The sequence below is a fragment of the Stegostoma tigrinum genome, chromosome 28 (assembly GCF_030684315.1).
Source record: "Stegostoma tigrinum isolate sSteTig4 chromosome 28, sSteTig4.hap1, whole genome shotgun sequence".
NCBI classification, from domain to species: domain Eukaryota; kingdom Metazoa; phylum Chordata; class Chondrichthyes; order Orectolobiformes; family Stegostomatidae; genus Stegostoma; species Stegostoma tigrinum.
The window spans coordinates 46,987,547-47,002,585 of NC_081381.1; the positions used below are offsets into that span (position 1 = coordinate 46,987,547).

General features: G+C 42.2%; 1 protein-coding gene across 1 annotated transcript in view; it reads right to left on the bottom strand.

Annotated features, from left to right (window-relative positions):
• epha8 (eph receptor A8) overlaps window positions 1–15,039 on the bottom strand; it is a 495,908-nt gene that overhangs the window by 117,276 nt on the left and 363,593 nt on the right. The window contains exons 10-12 of the mRNA XM_048561609.2: window positions 13,044–13,169; window positions 11,944–12,129; window positions 3,994–4,055 (exon numbers count right to left, since the gene is read on the bottom strand). Coding sequence (XP_048417566.2) covers window positions 3,994–4,055; window positions 11,944–12,129; window positions 13,044–13,169 — 374 coding nt within the window. The remainder of the gene's footprint in view (window positions 1–3,993; window positions 4,056–11,943; window positions 12,130–13,043; window positions 13,170–15,039) is intronic.

Genomic DNA, 15,039 nt, shown 5'->3' on the forward strand with positions numbered 1-15,039 from the left:
AGGGGGAGAGGGAGAAAATTAGAAATAGGTGACCAATTTCACTGCTGAATGTGGATTACACAATCCTGTCTAAGGTCATCACCATTTTATTCAGGCCGACGCTGGAGGATCGATGATTCATCCTGACCAAACCTGTGTTGCTCCAGGCAGGACGATCTCTGGTAGCTTCACCCTCGTCAGGGTATGATCGCCGCCATGCGGGACAGAGGGATGGATGCCTGCTTCATCAGCCTGGACCAAGAGAAGGTATTTGACAGGATATCGCCCACCTACAATTGGATCTAACTGCTCTACACCGACTTCGGTTGTGCAGTCTCAATCAACGGGTGGGAATCAGATCAAATATGGAATCAAGCAGGGCTGTCCACTCTTTCCTGCCTTGTTTGTGTGTTAAATGGAGTTTTTTGCCGAGTCCATCATGAAGGATGAGACCGAGAGCAGTGGCTATTCCTGGAGGCCTGCAAATTAAAGCTTTCCCTGTACATGGATGACATCACTGTTTTCTGCTCAGATTCGCTGTCAGTGCACAGACATATGAGCATCTGTGACCAGTTTGAATTAGCTTCAGAAGCCAAAGTAAATTGAGATAAAAGTGAGGCCATATTCTTTGGGAACTGAGCTGACTGAGCCTTTATCCCCTTCACCGTGAGGATAGATTACTGAAGGTGTTGGGAATATGGTTTGAAGGGGCCGGTGCATGCATAAAAGCTTGAGAGGAGCGTACACCAAGGTGTGGCAGAAACTGGGATTTTGGGAACACCACTCCCTCTCCATTGTGGGTAAAAACCTGTTCATCAGGTGTAAGGTATTTTCTGTCTTGCAGGTCCAGCCCATTCCCAGGTGGCTATTGCAGTCATCAGAGTCACCTTCCACTTCATGGTCTATGATGGACCATGTTTACAGGGACACCATGTACGAAGCTCTGGTTAAGGGAAGGAAGAATGTACCCAAGGCTAGCCTCATCCTGATTGTTACCTTTGTGTGTGGCTGCATCAAGCTGTGCATAGACCCTCAGTACGCAAACACTAAGTGTCCTAATGCACTGAGGTTCTACCTGTCCTCGGTGTTGCGAAGTGTCCGGCCTCGTTGTTGTGGAAAGCTCAGAGTATCACCATTCCGTAACACCTGTCCTACATGGAGAAATTTGCAAAGAAAAACACCTTTGACCATCAGGAAGGAGTCAGCACGTAGCACCCTCATGACCTTGCGAGAAAAGGAGACAGTGCATCCTGTGAGTTTGTTCCCTGAGTAGAGTATCAACGTCATTTGGCAGAGTGTCTCATCACCAGAACTTTCCAACAAGCACCTAGAAATTACTTGGCTGGTGGTGAGATTCTTCATGTATGCCCTGACTCTGCACCACTTCACATTGCTCTCAAAGTGGCTAAAGTTGGGTAGAGACTATCACACAGCATCTGCTGGAATGTGCCTTTGCAAAGGAAATCTGGAGACAGATGCAAGTCGTTCTTGTCAAGGTTTGCCCCGAGCAACTCTGTGACTCCCCGGCACACACATCAGGGCAATCATTGAGTACGCCTCGAGAACCATCAACTCACTGAAAGGCGCACTTTGGCCTGCCCGAAACCTGTTGGTGTTCCAAAACAAGGAGCTGACCTTGAACAAGTTTTGCAGACTGGCACATTCCAAGACTACATGCCGAGGGATGCATAAAGCTTGGGGCAGCTACTGTCAAGGTGCAGTGGGGAAGGCCTTCCTGGCAAAACTAAATGGGAGCCCATTCAGTTATTGGACCCTCCCGATATTTCAAATGTACACAAACATAGTGTTGTACAGTAAGAAATGCTTTGGATTTGTTAGTTCTCCATATGCAAAGACTGTCCAGAATCAAACTGTGCTAGTGACTATGTATGTAAATAAAACTTTTTTTTGAATAAAATTTAGTTTTGAAATAAATTAAAAAGAATGGTAGTCCATTGGCATTGAACTTTAAAGGCAGAATGAAGTGAGTTTGGATGGAGAATTGCATCTTTCAGACACGAACCACATACCACCCAACTCAAACCTGTTCTGAGGAAGAATCACCAGACCTGAAATGTTAACTCTAAATTTTTCTTCACAGTTGATGCCAGACCTGGTCAGCCTTTCCAGCAACTTCTGCTCCAATCTAATCTGTTGCTTTCAGTTAAAATTCTTCCCACCTTGTATCTCCTTCTCACAATGTGTTCTAGATGAAGAAAAGCCATTGTGGACTTGTCAGCTGGTAATGTACTCTGTAATTTTCTACATAATTCCATTTAACTGCAAATACTCCTGGACTATCTCATCAGATATAGTATGTCAAGTGGTTGTATTTCCCAAACTCAAACCTCGCTAAAGATATCAGAGAAATTGCACAGCCCAGTTAATTGCACATAGCAATGATGTGGTGGGTTGATAATTTACCCTTGATGCATCTTTAACAGATTAGATGAGCACTTGTTACAAGCACTTGAAGAATCAATCTCACGTTTGAGTTAAACACACCCTTTAGAGATTAAAAAAAATGGAGAACTGAGTTGTAAATGGCTACACATGAAATATTAATTCTGTTTTTCTCTCTCCACAAATGGCACCAGACCTGCTGAGTTTCTCCAACAATTTTCTGGTTTTATTTCAGATAATCAGAACCTGCAGTATTTTGATTTTGCCCTTTTGGGGATTATTTATTGTGAATTACAGCTCAGTGTCCCCTTGACCAGCTGGTATTCCCATCAAGAATGTGAATGTCGAAGATGGTGGATGGGGTCTGAATCAAGCTTCTTATTTGATAGTGTGGAGCTTCTCGAATGTTGTTGGAGCAGGACATTTTTGAAAGTAATCCATCTCATGCCTGCCTCATAGATGGTAGCTGGAATGATTATGAAGGCTCAGCAAAGTATCATACAATGGCAATGATTTAAATAGAAGAGCAGCTCTTTAATCCAGATCTGCTCTATGACTTAGATAAATTTTAAACAACTTCACTGTGGGGAAACAGGTATATATCTATTGACTGTGGTGTTTGTTCTCTTGCTCCCAAGGCCATCATATTTAAGGGTTGTCTTTGCCCACAATTTGCCCTATTCTTGTCTATTTTCCAATAAGCATCAGAAATTGAATCAAAACCCTGACCTGTTCCAGCTCGTTTTACCCATTACCTCTTGATTAGATATAGAGTATGACCGTGAAAGCAATGATCAAGGCCACCATACCCTTTTCACTGACAATGGACATACGACAATGGGCAATTTACAGTGTATGGTCAAGTGGGGAAAAATAGTTACCAGCCTATTGTACCTAAAATATAAAATATTTCACTCATAATTCAATTCTGTTTGATTGGAATGAAAATAGTACTACAATTTCACGGTGAACTGCTCTTATGCATTTATGAAGTGTTGGCTGAAAGCACAGCAAAATATATAAATCATATTTTAATAACATTTTCTGTTTACCATTGAATATAACATTTTTGCAAGAAGGCTTGATTTAGTTTTGCCCTTTATTGTGGCTGAGCATAAAGATAATATTACTTGTTATCATTTTCAGGGTTATATCAGTGACTAGTAAAGCTGGATTTGGTTTTAAAATAAAACTTGAGTCACATTTTGAACTTGGTACATAACTCCTGATCCACAATCAGATTACAAATGGCAGTGGTTGAAAAATCTAATTTTGAACAAATGACTTAAGCCTGACTGCTATGAAATATTGTTTGTCTTCACTCGAGTGTGCAGCATAGAAGAGGCAAAAAAATGTTTATAAAGAGAAGGGCTATCCGAAAGAATAATTGAATGAGGCAGGAATTTGGCTCTCTGTTCATTTTGAATCTTCTCTCTCCTTCAAGTTTCAAATTTGTCCAAATCATGAACTGTCAATGAAATCATCTGATCATATATTCATCACAACAACCAATATGAATAGCTTTTTATAAAGGAAAATATTTACTAGCGATAGGAAGTCTCAACCCAAGTTTGCTGAATATTCTGTTCGAATAAATGCAAGTAAACTTACCCTCAGAAATGAATCCAGTGATCCATTTTCCATATAGTCAGTAACTATCATCACTGGTTTACCTGGAAATGAGATAGTCATGAAGTATTGAAATGTTTCGCATTTTTATCTGTGCTAGACTGAACACAGAGTAATTGTAAAGTAAACAAAGGCACACTGCACATGCTAAACAAGAACTGAGAACATGGGGCTGTGGCGTTCTGTCATGTATAGCTTCTGGTTGTCACAACTGATTTGTTTTCCCATGCTGCTCCATCTAAATAGGACGCCCACTTTGATACTAGCTCAGTCTGGACATTATCTGGGTTTGTTGCTACATCATACTGCAGTTTGTATTCTTTCAACATTTGTCAAAAGGACTCAGATCCAGATTTTCCCTGTTTGATCTGCAGAAGCCCACATTAATCTCTCTTTCTAGGGTTTTGGAATAGATTTGTAGCTTGGGTTGTGGGTGTTGAGGTTGGTTGGCTTGCCGAGCAGGTTTGTTGTTTCGCAGATATTTCGTTACTGCGCTGGGTACCATCCTCAGTACACCCTCCAATTAAGCATCGGTGTGTTTTCCCGCCTGGTTTTTAAACACTGGAGTCAGTTGAGCTGGATTGCCTCACTTCCAGTTTTCCTTCGAAGTGGAGTGCATATGGAGTTGAGTCTTATGTGTTTATTGATAGTTTTCTTCATGGAGCATCAGGCTTCTAGGAATTCCCGTGCCTGTCTCTCATTAGGTTGTCCTGGGATTTTGGTGTTGTCCCAGTCCGGAGTCAAAATTCTCCTTGTCCATGTGGATTGAGATGAATGAGTGTTGGTCGTGTCTTTTTGTAGTCATTTGGTGTTCATGTACCCTTGTTGTTGGTTTCCTTCCTGTTTGTCCAATGTAGTGTTTCTCACAGTCTCTGCAGGGAATATTATAGATTACATTTGTCCTGGCCATGGCAGAGAATGGGTCTTTAGTTTGGGTGAGCAGTTGTCATAGGGTTGATGTGGGCTTGTGTGCCACTCTGATGCCCAGCAGCCGTAGGAGTCTTGTGGTGAGTTCCAATGTGTTCCTGATGTAGGGTAGTGTGATGTGTGTTGGGGCGTGTAGTATCTTTCTGATATTGTTCGTGTAGGCATCTTCTGGCTCAGTTTTTTGGATATCCATTATCCTTGAAAACCTGGAGGAGGTATTCTTCTTCCTCTAGGCATAGTTTTGTGTTGCTGCAGTGTGTTGTTGCCTGTTTAAATAGTGTTCGCACGCAACTTCGTTTGTGTGTGTTGGGATGGTTACTGTTGAAGTTCAGTACCTGGTCTGTGTGTGGCTTTTCAGTGTACTTTCATTTGCAGTTCCCCATTTGTCATGTGTTCTACCAAGACACCCAGGAATGGGAGCTGTTTGTTCTTCTCCTCCTCTCTGGTGAATTTTATTCCAGTGAGGGTGTTGTCCAAAGGAGAAGAATAAACAGCTGCGTGCGGACACTATTTAAACAGGCCACAACACACTGCAGCAACACAGAACTATGCCCAGAGGAAGAAGAATACCTCTTCCAGGTTTTCAAGGATAATGGATATCTAAAAAACTGGGTCATAAGATGCCTACACGAACAACATCAGGAAGGTACTACACGTCCCAACACTACTCTATAGCAGGAACGCATCGGAACTCACCACAAGACTCCTACGACCTCTGGGCATCAGAGTGGCACACAAGCCCACATCAATCCTACAACAACTGCTCACCCAAACTAAAGGCCCACCCCTTTCCAAGAACAGAACCAATGTCATCTATAAGATTCCCTGCAGAGACTGGGAGAAATACTACATTGGACAAACAGGAAGGAAACCAACAACAAGGGTACATGAACACCAACTGGCTACAAAAAGACACAACCAGTACTCACTCGTCTCAATCCACATGGACAGGGAGAACCACGACTTTGACTGGGAGAGCACCAAAATCCTGGGACAAGCTAAGCAGAGACAGACATGGGAATTCCTAGAAGCCTCATACTCTATGAAGAAGATCATCAATAAACACATTGGACTTGACCCCAAACACACTCCACTATGAAGGAGAACCGAGAGTGAGAAAATCCAGCTCAAATGACTCCAGTGTTTAAAAACCATATGGGAAAACATGTCGATGTTTCATCAGAGGCTGCACTGATGCTGTTACCCAGCATGGTGATGAAATGTCTGCTGAACAACAAACAAGCTCGGTGAGCCAACCTACCTTAATCTTTCTTTCTTTAACAACATCCAGTCTATAACTTCTGTCTCTTCTTAGTAATTTTCCTTTTCACATTCTCCTTCAATCTCTGCTGTGCGGGAGTTATTTAGCTTTACTTTAATTCAAACACATCTTTTACTGAATTAACTTTGCACTGTTGAAATGTGCCCTCTGGTGCACCACGCCAATTCACTAAGGTTCTTTTGGCATCACCTTCCAAACCTATGATCATTATCTTCTAGAGGGGCAAGGGTAGCAGATACATGGGAACACCATCAGCTGCAGGCTCCCCCCAAGCGACTCACCAGACTGGTGTTGAAATGCAAGTTTTTTTTTGCCTTCTTCTCATTAACAGAGGGTTGCAAGGAGAAGGTCAGTGGGGGTCAGAGGCAAGAGAAAGGGGACATCATTCAGGCAACACACCATTGCTCTACATTTGAGATCCCAAAATTGGGGCCATTGGAGTCCACCCCTTAATTTGACAGTAGGTTATCATGGTTTCCTTTGGAGAGCTAGTTATCTATTTCTCTGGCTGGACAAAGTAGTTCATCAGGGAGATGATGAGTTTAGGCCCTTAACTGACCACGTAAGGGCTTTAATTGCTGAAGAGTTGAAAAGGCACCCATGGGCCTTCTTACTCAGTACCGAGTGGTTAAGGTGGCTAGAAGGAGCTGTGCTTCTTTTCAGGGCTAATTTGCCCCAGTAATTCCCCTGTTGCCCAACTTCCTCATTATTTCCAGCGAGGGGAACATCATGTCCCATTCCTTCCAACAATTCTCCAGCCAGTTCTGTAGGCTTTTTCCTCTTCTCATTGCTTCCCTATACACTGCATGTTTCCTCAATTTCTGGCTGCCATGAAAATTGCATTATACATGTTTCCTACAAAGCCACTGGAGAAAATACTGTCCTTTGAGAACAATGCTCTTGTGATTGCTATGTTAAATTAGGACTACAATAGTGCAACGCCTATGACACCTGAGAAACATGAAGAAAAACCCATCTTGCGCCCATGACAATGGATGGACTAGGGTATGTGTTCCTCAAGACCATCCATGTCCAATGGAGCCCAGAAGAAAATTCTGCACTGCAGTGGGGCGGCTCGGTGGCTCATTGGTTAGCACTGCTGCCTCACAGCACCAGAGACCTGGGTTCAATTTCAATGCTAGGCAACTGTCTGTGTGGAGTTTACACATTCTCCCTTTGGCTGCGTGGGTTTCCTCCAGGTGCTCCGGTTTCCTCCCACAGTCCAAAGATGTGCGGGCTAGGTGGTTTGGCCATGCTAAATTGCCCATAGTGTTCAGGGCTGTGTGGGTTATAGGGGGATGGGTCTGCGTGGGATGCTTCAAGGGGCGTGTGGACTTGTTGGGCCGAAGGACCTGTTTCCACACTGTAGGGAATCTAATCAAATCTAATAACGTTCTAAACATTGTTTGGGTGGTTATTTTCAGAACCAGTGGTTAGGCCACTCTAGATTTTGTACAATTGCCAGAATTTCACTTTTAGGTTCTTATAACTGGAGGAGGAATTCAAGTCACATCTTTAAGAAGCCTTGGACTACATACCTGTATGAGTGATTTGAAGTAGTCAGGAGAGCATTTGTATAGAAATGGCATATAGGGAAGCAGTGAAAAGGCAGGAGATTCACACGAGGTAATAGAATTGGTGTGGGCATGATGGGCTGAATGGTCTCCTTCTATACCGTAATAATTTTGAGATTCTGTGTCTAATGGCTGTCCAACCCAATATGGTGCCCTAAGTAATGCAGCCACAGTAGATATATTGACAAAATGTACAAGTTTTACACTGGAAAGATGGATGATTTGAATTTCACTCCAACTATACCTTGCTTGGAACATTTGGTTCCATTTTACAGATGGATGATAGGATAGATGGTACTGGGTCAAATAGGTAGAGATAGGCATTAAGTGTTGGATGTTGAGTATGGAAAAGGCCATTAGACTTTATACGTGAAGAATGCAAATCCATTGTCTGGGCAATTAGTGCTTACTATATTCAGTATCTGATTGACATCAGACAAGTCACATCTCCTCCTCTAAGCATCATCTATCACCACCTACAGCTACACGTAGCTCCCTTCTGTTAGATAGTGATAAGGCCAATGCAGTAACTATAAAAGAGCAGGATCACGCTTTTTTTTAATAAAGTGAACATTATGAATGGCACATATTGGTCTAGCTCTTTTCGTATACCTCAAAATGAATCGGTACATTCAACTAGTATTGATTTTTTAAACTGTTCTCTCTCTACCATACCGGATCAGTGCAGAGATTCAAGAACACAAATGGATGGTGCTATGAAAGATCATGAAGGATGAGTCACATTTCATTTTTTTTCTGTTGTCAGTGTGAGGATTCCTGTCTGCAGTCAGAAGTCATGGGATCCCCAACAGGCGACTGCTCCCTCTTCTTGCTCCATCAGGCACATCTCCTGATGCAAAATGGAAGCTCAGCTGCTCAGTGTGTGTCTCATTAATGACAGTGGGCTGAATGAAACTTCAGTCCTGACGTCAATGAAGCTTTGTTTAACTGTCATTGATTTGACTCTGAGAAGTGAAACCTACTCAGACAGCCTCAATGCCCCTATTCTTTTTCTCAATCACACCAGTTGCACGTACTGCTGGGGGAAGGGTGGGCCCAGTTCTGTGAGCAAACCATTTGGAAACAGTCAGGTGTATCAAATCAAGCAGGAGTTATACAGACAGGGAATAAAACAGCTCAAGAACGAAAGCAGAAAACCGCAAAGAGAACAAATGAATGCACAGGTCTATGGCAGATACAGTTTATTGTAATGTTGTGATAGATTGCACCTTTGATTTGAGGGGATTGTAGAAGGAAGGTGATCTAAATTTGGAAAACAATGTACAGAATAACCAAACAAAATAATAAAAAGCTGGCTCACAGGGACAAAGAATATTAGAAAAGATCAAAAGCAGGCCAGGCGTTAGTACAAAAAGTTTAGCTTTTATGGTAGTGGTGAAAATGGGCTATCAATTTTTGATTTTGATCTTCTGATTTTCATACTTGGGAGCTTACATGCATAAAAATGGTTTTAAAAATTTCAACAAAACTAATAGGGTGTCTGCAATATCACTTGATTGGAGTTAGTTCATGAAACCATCAATAACCAAGACCCAGTGGAAGTGAAATTTCCAGTCCCTCAGATTAGCATCCATGGGGAAGACGACCAAAGCTATAGACCAAACCCTGGAAAGTGGCCTCACTGGAACAAGCGCGTATTTGAATAACGAGTACTTTACTAGCTAGTAAACAAAAGATTATGTTAAAATCTCCATTACCGTTAGGTAAGTGACATTGCTATCTTCTAAGAGATGGGATAAACCTAAACTAACTCATGGCTGCGGAGAGACTATAACCCGAAGACTAACAGACCAGCTCCTCTGAGAAACATAGTTATGTATGTATTAGTGCACGGAGCTGTATTGAGTATTCAAAATAAACCCTTTCAGGTCAACCACTTCATACAGCAATAGAGTATTTTAAAGGGTCACAAAACACTGAACAATATTGTCCTTATCGCAGGTGTTAACTATGTGAAGCTGCCAGTGTTATGATCTCTCTACCTTAATTATTTTGTATGGTTTTGGATTACTGATTACTTTGGCTAGACCCCCCACAGCATGCGACTCTTATACTTATTGTGTTATTCCAGTCATTTCCAAAATCACCTTATTTTTAATTTTCTGTAATTATCTCTGTACTTCATTTCATTGGATTAAAGGTCACTTTTTCACTTGTTATTCAGCTGTCAACACTTTACTCACACCGTCTAACACTTTTGATCACCTGTAGGGACTTATTATTCGACACTCCACTCACATCATTTGTATGATCTTTTAATCTTTCTACCCTTCATCTCTCTGCCCATAAATTCTCTGTTCTGTGCGTTTCCCTCTCACTTCACCGGATAAAGGATCTACACTATAAAAGCTTGTGATTACCATTAAACCAGTTGGCTATAACTTGGTGTCATGTGACTTTTGAATCAGTTATTAATGGCTGAACTCTTATCCTCAGGCCAATTTGCTCAATTCTGGGCTCTCCATCCTTTCAGAAACAGCCTCTTGCCATTTAATGTGTCAAGCCCTTTCAAAGTTTAATATGTTCAATTGGATCAGTATTCACTTCGGGAAGCAGCAGTATGATGGTAATGTCATAATCCAGAACCTCAGGCTGAGTTGGTATTTTCAAATTCCATCACACTAGGTTGCAAAATTTTAATTCAATAAAACTCAAGAATTAAAAGCTATTCCATTGGCAACAATTATTGGGGAAAAGTTGTTCTTTGATGACCTTTATGGAGAAAATCTGCCATTCTTATTAAATCTAGTCAACATGCAACTCCAAAGCCACAGCAATGTGGTTGACACTTAACTGCTCTCTGGACCATTAGAAGTTACCAATAAATTCTGGCCTAGTTAGAAATATCCATATTCCATGAATGCTTATTAAAAAATTCTCTGATGTCCAGTTGACTTAATTTCTGCTCATAGGGCAAATCTTTCATCTTTCATTGCACTGCCTCTCTAGCTTGGCGCAAGGCACCCATTATCTGTCATAAGAAAGGTATGTAAGAAAGACTCTATTACTGGTCATTGGGAGCTTCAATAGACAGCAGGACTGGGAAAATTAGATTGGTTGTGGATCCTAAGAAAACAAATTTACGGAATATCTATGATACCGTTTTTGGAGCAGCTTGCACTGCAGTCCAACCAGGAGCAGGCAATTCTAGAATTGATAATGTAAAATGGGGCAGATTTGATTAAGGAGTTGAAGGTAAAGGAACCTCAAGAGAACAGTGACCATAATATGATAGAATTTACATGCAGGTTAGGAGAATCCTGAATTGGATGTAACAATATTACGATTGAGTAAAGGTAATGTCAAAGACATAAGAGTGGAGCTGGCCAGAGTTGAGTAGAAAGGGAGCCTAGCAGGGAAGATAGTGGAGTGGCAAAGGCAGGGGTTTCTAGGGGTCATCTGGGAGACACAGCAGGAATTCATCCCAAGGAAGAAGAAGCACACAAAGAGGAGGACAAGGCAATCATGGCTGACAAGAGACATTGGGAACAGCATAAAAGTCAAAGAAAAAGTATATAACGTGGTGAAGATTAGAGGGAAGTCAGAAGATTAGAAAGACTTTAAAAAACAAGTAGAGGATAACTAAAATGTAATTGCAGGTGGGGTCATGAAATATGAGGGTAAGCTCATAGTAATATAATAAAAGATTGCAAAAGTTTTTTAGATACATAAAATACAAGAGGGAGGCAAGATTGGATGTTGGACCACTGGAAAAAGAATAATGGGGAATAAAGCAGTGGAAGGGGAGCTGAATAGGTACTTTGTGACAGTCATCACAGAGGAAGACACCAGCAGCATACCAGAACTTCGGGAGAGTCAAGAGGCAGAGGTGAGTGCAATAGCCATCATTAAGGAAAGAATACAGGGGAAGTGAAAGGTCTGAGGTGGATTAACCACTTTGACCAAATAGGGTGCACACCGTAGATATGAAGGAAATAGCTGAGGGGATTGTAGAGGCATTGCTGGTGATTTTTCAGGATTTATTGAATTCAGGGTAGATCACAGAGGACTGGAAAATGGTTAATGTAACACCGTTGTTTAAGAAGGGATAGAGAGAGAAAACTATTGATTAAAGATTTTAGAGACCATTATTAAACTTTACGAAGTGACAGCCACTCTCGTGCTTACTTCTGGTAACAACTCCTTCCAACCGAATGATGTTCGGATGGTCAAACTGTCCCATGATGCTGGCCTCACTCAGAAAGTCCCGTCTCTGTTTCTCAGTGTATCCTGATTTGAGTGTCTTTAAAGCCACAGGGATCTCTCGCTTTGCTGGTAGCTTCAGACGACCATAACACACCTCCCCAAATTCACCTGCACAACAAAGGCCAAAAAGTGATACTAAGCATTCATGCTAAATGGCTGGTGTCAGGTTAACAATCTGAATTTGAAGTCAGTAAAACTGACTAATGGGTGGAAGATACAGGCTCGCTCATCTTGTCAACACCCCCGCACACAGAGAGAATGAATTATAAGGGATAAGCAATAGATTAGATTAGATTCCCTACAGTGTGGAAACAGGCCCTTTGGCCCAAAAGTGAACACCACCCCTTGAAGAATCCCACCCAGACCCATTCCCCTATAACCCACACACCCACGAACACTACGGGCAATTTAGCATGGCCGATCCACCTAGCCTGCACATCTTCGGACTGTGGGAGGAAACCAGAGCACTCAGAGGAAACCCATGCAGTCACGGGGAGAATGTGCAAACTCCACACAGTTACCTGAGGTTGGAATCGAACCCGGGTCCCTGGCGTTGTAAGGCTGCAGTGCTAACCACTGAGCCACCGTGCTGCCCTAAACACAGAGGCACAATGGTTAGCACAGCTTCTTTACAGTGCCAGGGACCCAAGTTCAATTCCGGTCTTTGCTGCCTGTCCTTATGGAGTTTACATGGGTTTCTGTTGGTGTCTGGTTTCTTCCCACAGTCCAAAGATGTGCAGGCTAGGTGGATTGGCTGTACTAAATTGCCCATTGTATCCAGGGATATGCAGGCTGGGAGGGTTAGCCATGGGAAATGCAAAGTTACAGGGTAGGGTGGGGTGGGATGGTATGCTATTTGAAGCATTGGTGCAGAGTCAATGGGCTGAGTGGCACCTATCTGCACTGTAATGATTCTATGATACTGTGTGACCAAAGTTGCCTATGTCTCAGCAATAGGCCCACAAACTACAAAGGAGATTCCCTAACTTGCTCTTGTCATTAGAGAGAAATATACTTCTTACCTGAGCCAATAACCTTTTCAATTTTTATTCGTGACGCTTCTATTTCTCTGGCAAATTCACGAACTGCTTGGCCTGGATCTTCGTAAGTGTGAGGGTCAACATAAATCTTCGGGTCAGGGAACTTGACTGTAAAAACAAAGGTATAGTACACTGTGTAATAGTGTTTTAAACATTAAAGTAAAATGAGAATGCTAACTGGAATAACAAAATGTGGGGCTGGATGAACACAGCAGGCCAAGCAGCATCTCAGGAGCACAAAAGCTGACATTTCGGGCCCATCATTCTGATGAAGGGTCTAGGCCCGAAACGTCAGCTTTTGTGCTCCTGAGATGCTGCTTGGCCTGCTGTGTTCACTCAGCTCCACACTTTGTTATCTTGGATTCTCCAGCATCTGCAGTTCCCATTATCTCTGCTAACTGGAATAATTCAGTAAACTGAATGGAAAGTTTAGTTTGAGATGCGAGGTTCAAAGTGAACTGAATGATGGATCCTTCAATGATTAAATCTGTTGATAAATCACAGCAGAAAACACAGGTGGGAAGAGGTCATTGTTTACTGTGGTCACCAGTAAGTAAGACAACATCAATATTTCAGTTATTACACTGCGCCCGCTGTCATAGAGATGGGAATAATGAACAACCTGTTCACTGTATTCCAATTATAATGGATATGGATCAATGGTAGCTATGTGGTGTTGAGTTACAAATCACTTGTTGAACGGTGGAGCAGATGGGCTGAATGGCTTCCAGACCCTCTGTGCACAGGATAATGCTAATGGATTGGAGACTAATATTTCCTTAAAGGGACACAGAGTTAGACTTAAATAAATCTTTCAAAGTTTAAACAAATTTAGCACGTCAAGGCATAAAAAGGGGCAAACCTGAATATGGTCCAGGATAGCAGTTTGTGAGGCAGGAGAGAATGAGGCTCTAGACTGAGGAGGGTAGGGATGGAGAAGGGCATAATCAGCCTTCATACTGAGAGATAAATTGAGCCCCTTAAGTGGCCGATTTCAGGCCTCAAATAATAGCAACATGGGTGGCCCTTTTTGGGTGGGTGGGTGTAGAGGAGCGGAGGAGGGGTGGTGTTCTTGGACTTGATGGAGCTTGCATTTGTGTGCTGAGGTCACAAGCCCAGGGCTTTTCTTTTTCAGACATTCATGGGATGAGAACATCATTGACGAGATATGTTCCCTAAACATTTGTTCCACAACTGCTTGGGAATCACTTGTAGGACAGACTGGGTAAAGATGCCAGATATCCTTCCAAAAGGGTGTTAGTAAATATAGGGGGGAGGTGATGGCCTAGTGGTGCTATCGCTGGACTGTTAACTTAGAGACCCAGATAACATTCTAGGGGCCCGGATTCAAATCCCAACATGACAGAAATTGAATTCAATAAATGTCTGGAATTAAGAATCTAACAATGACCATGAATCCATTGCCAATCATCACAAAAACCCATCTAGTTCACTAATGTCCTTCAGGGAAAGAAACTGCCATCCTTACATGGTCTGGCCTACACGTGACTCCAGGCCCACAGCAACGTGGTCGACTCTTCACAACACTCTTGGCGATTAGCGATGGGCAATAAATGCTGCCTCACCAGTAACACCCTCATCCCGTGAAAGGATAATAAAAAAAAGTTGAATTTTCATTACAATCAACAGTGTTTATATGGTCACCATTACACCAGCACTCTAGTCCAGGTTTTTACTGAATTTACATTTCTCCATGGGTTGGAATCCTACCAAAAACAATGTCTCCAGGACATTCATCTGGATTATTTCCCTTATGCATTACCATCTCCTTATTGTTATGCCTTTAAGATCATAACATACAGGAGTAGAATTAGGCCATTTGGCCCATTGTGTTTGCTCCTCCATTCAATCATGGCTGATATAATTCTCAAACTCATTCTCCTGCCTCCTCCCCATAACCCCTCATCAACATACTAATAAAGAAACTATCACTGTCTTAAATAGACTTAATGAATTG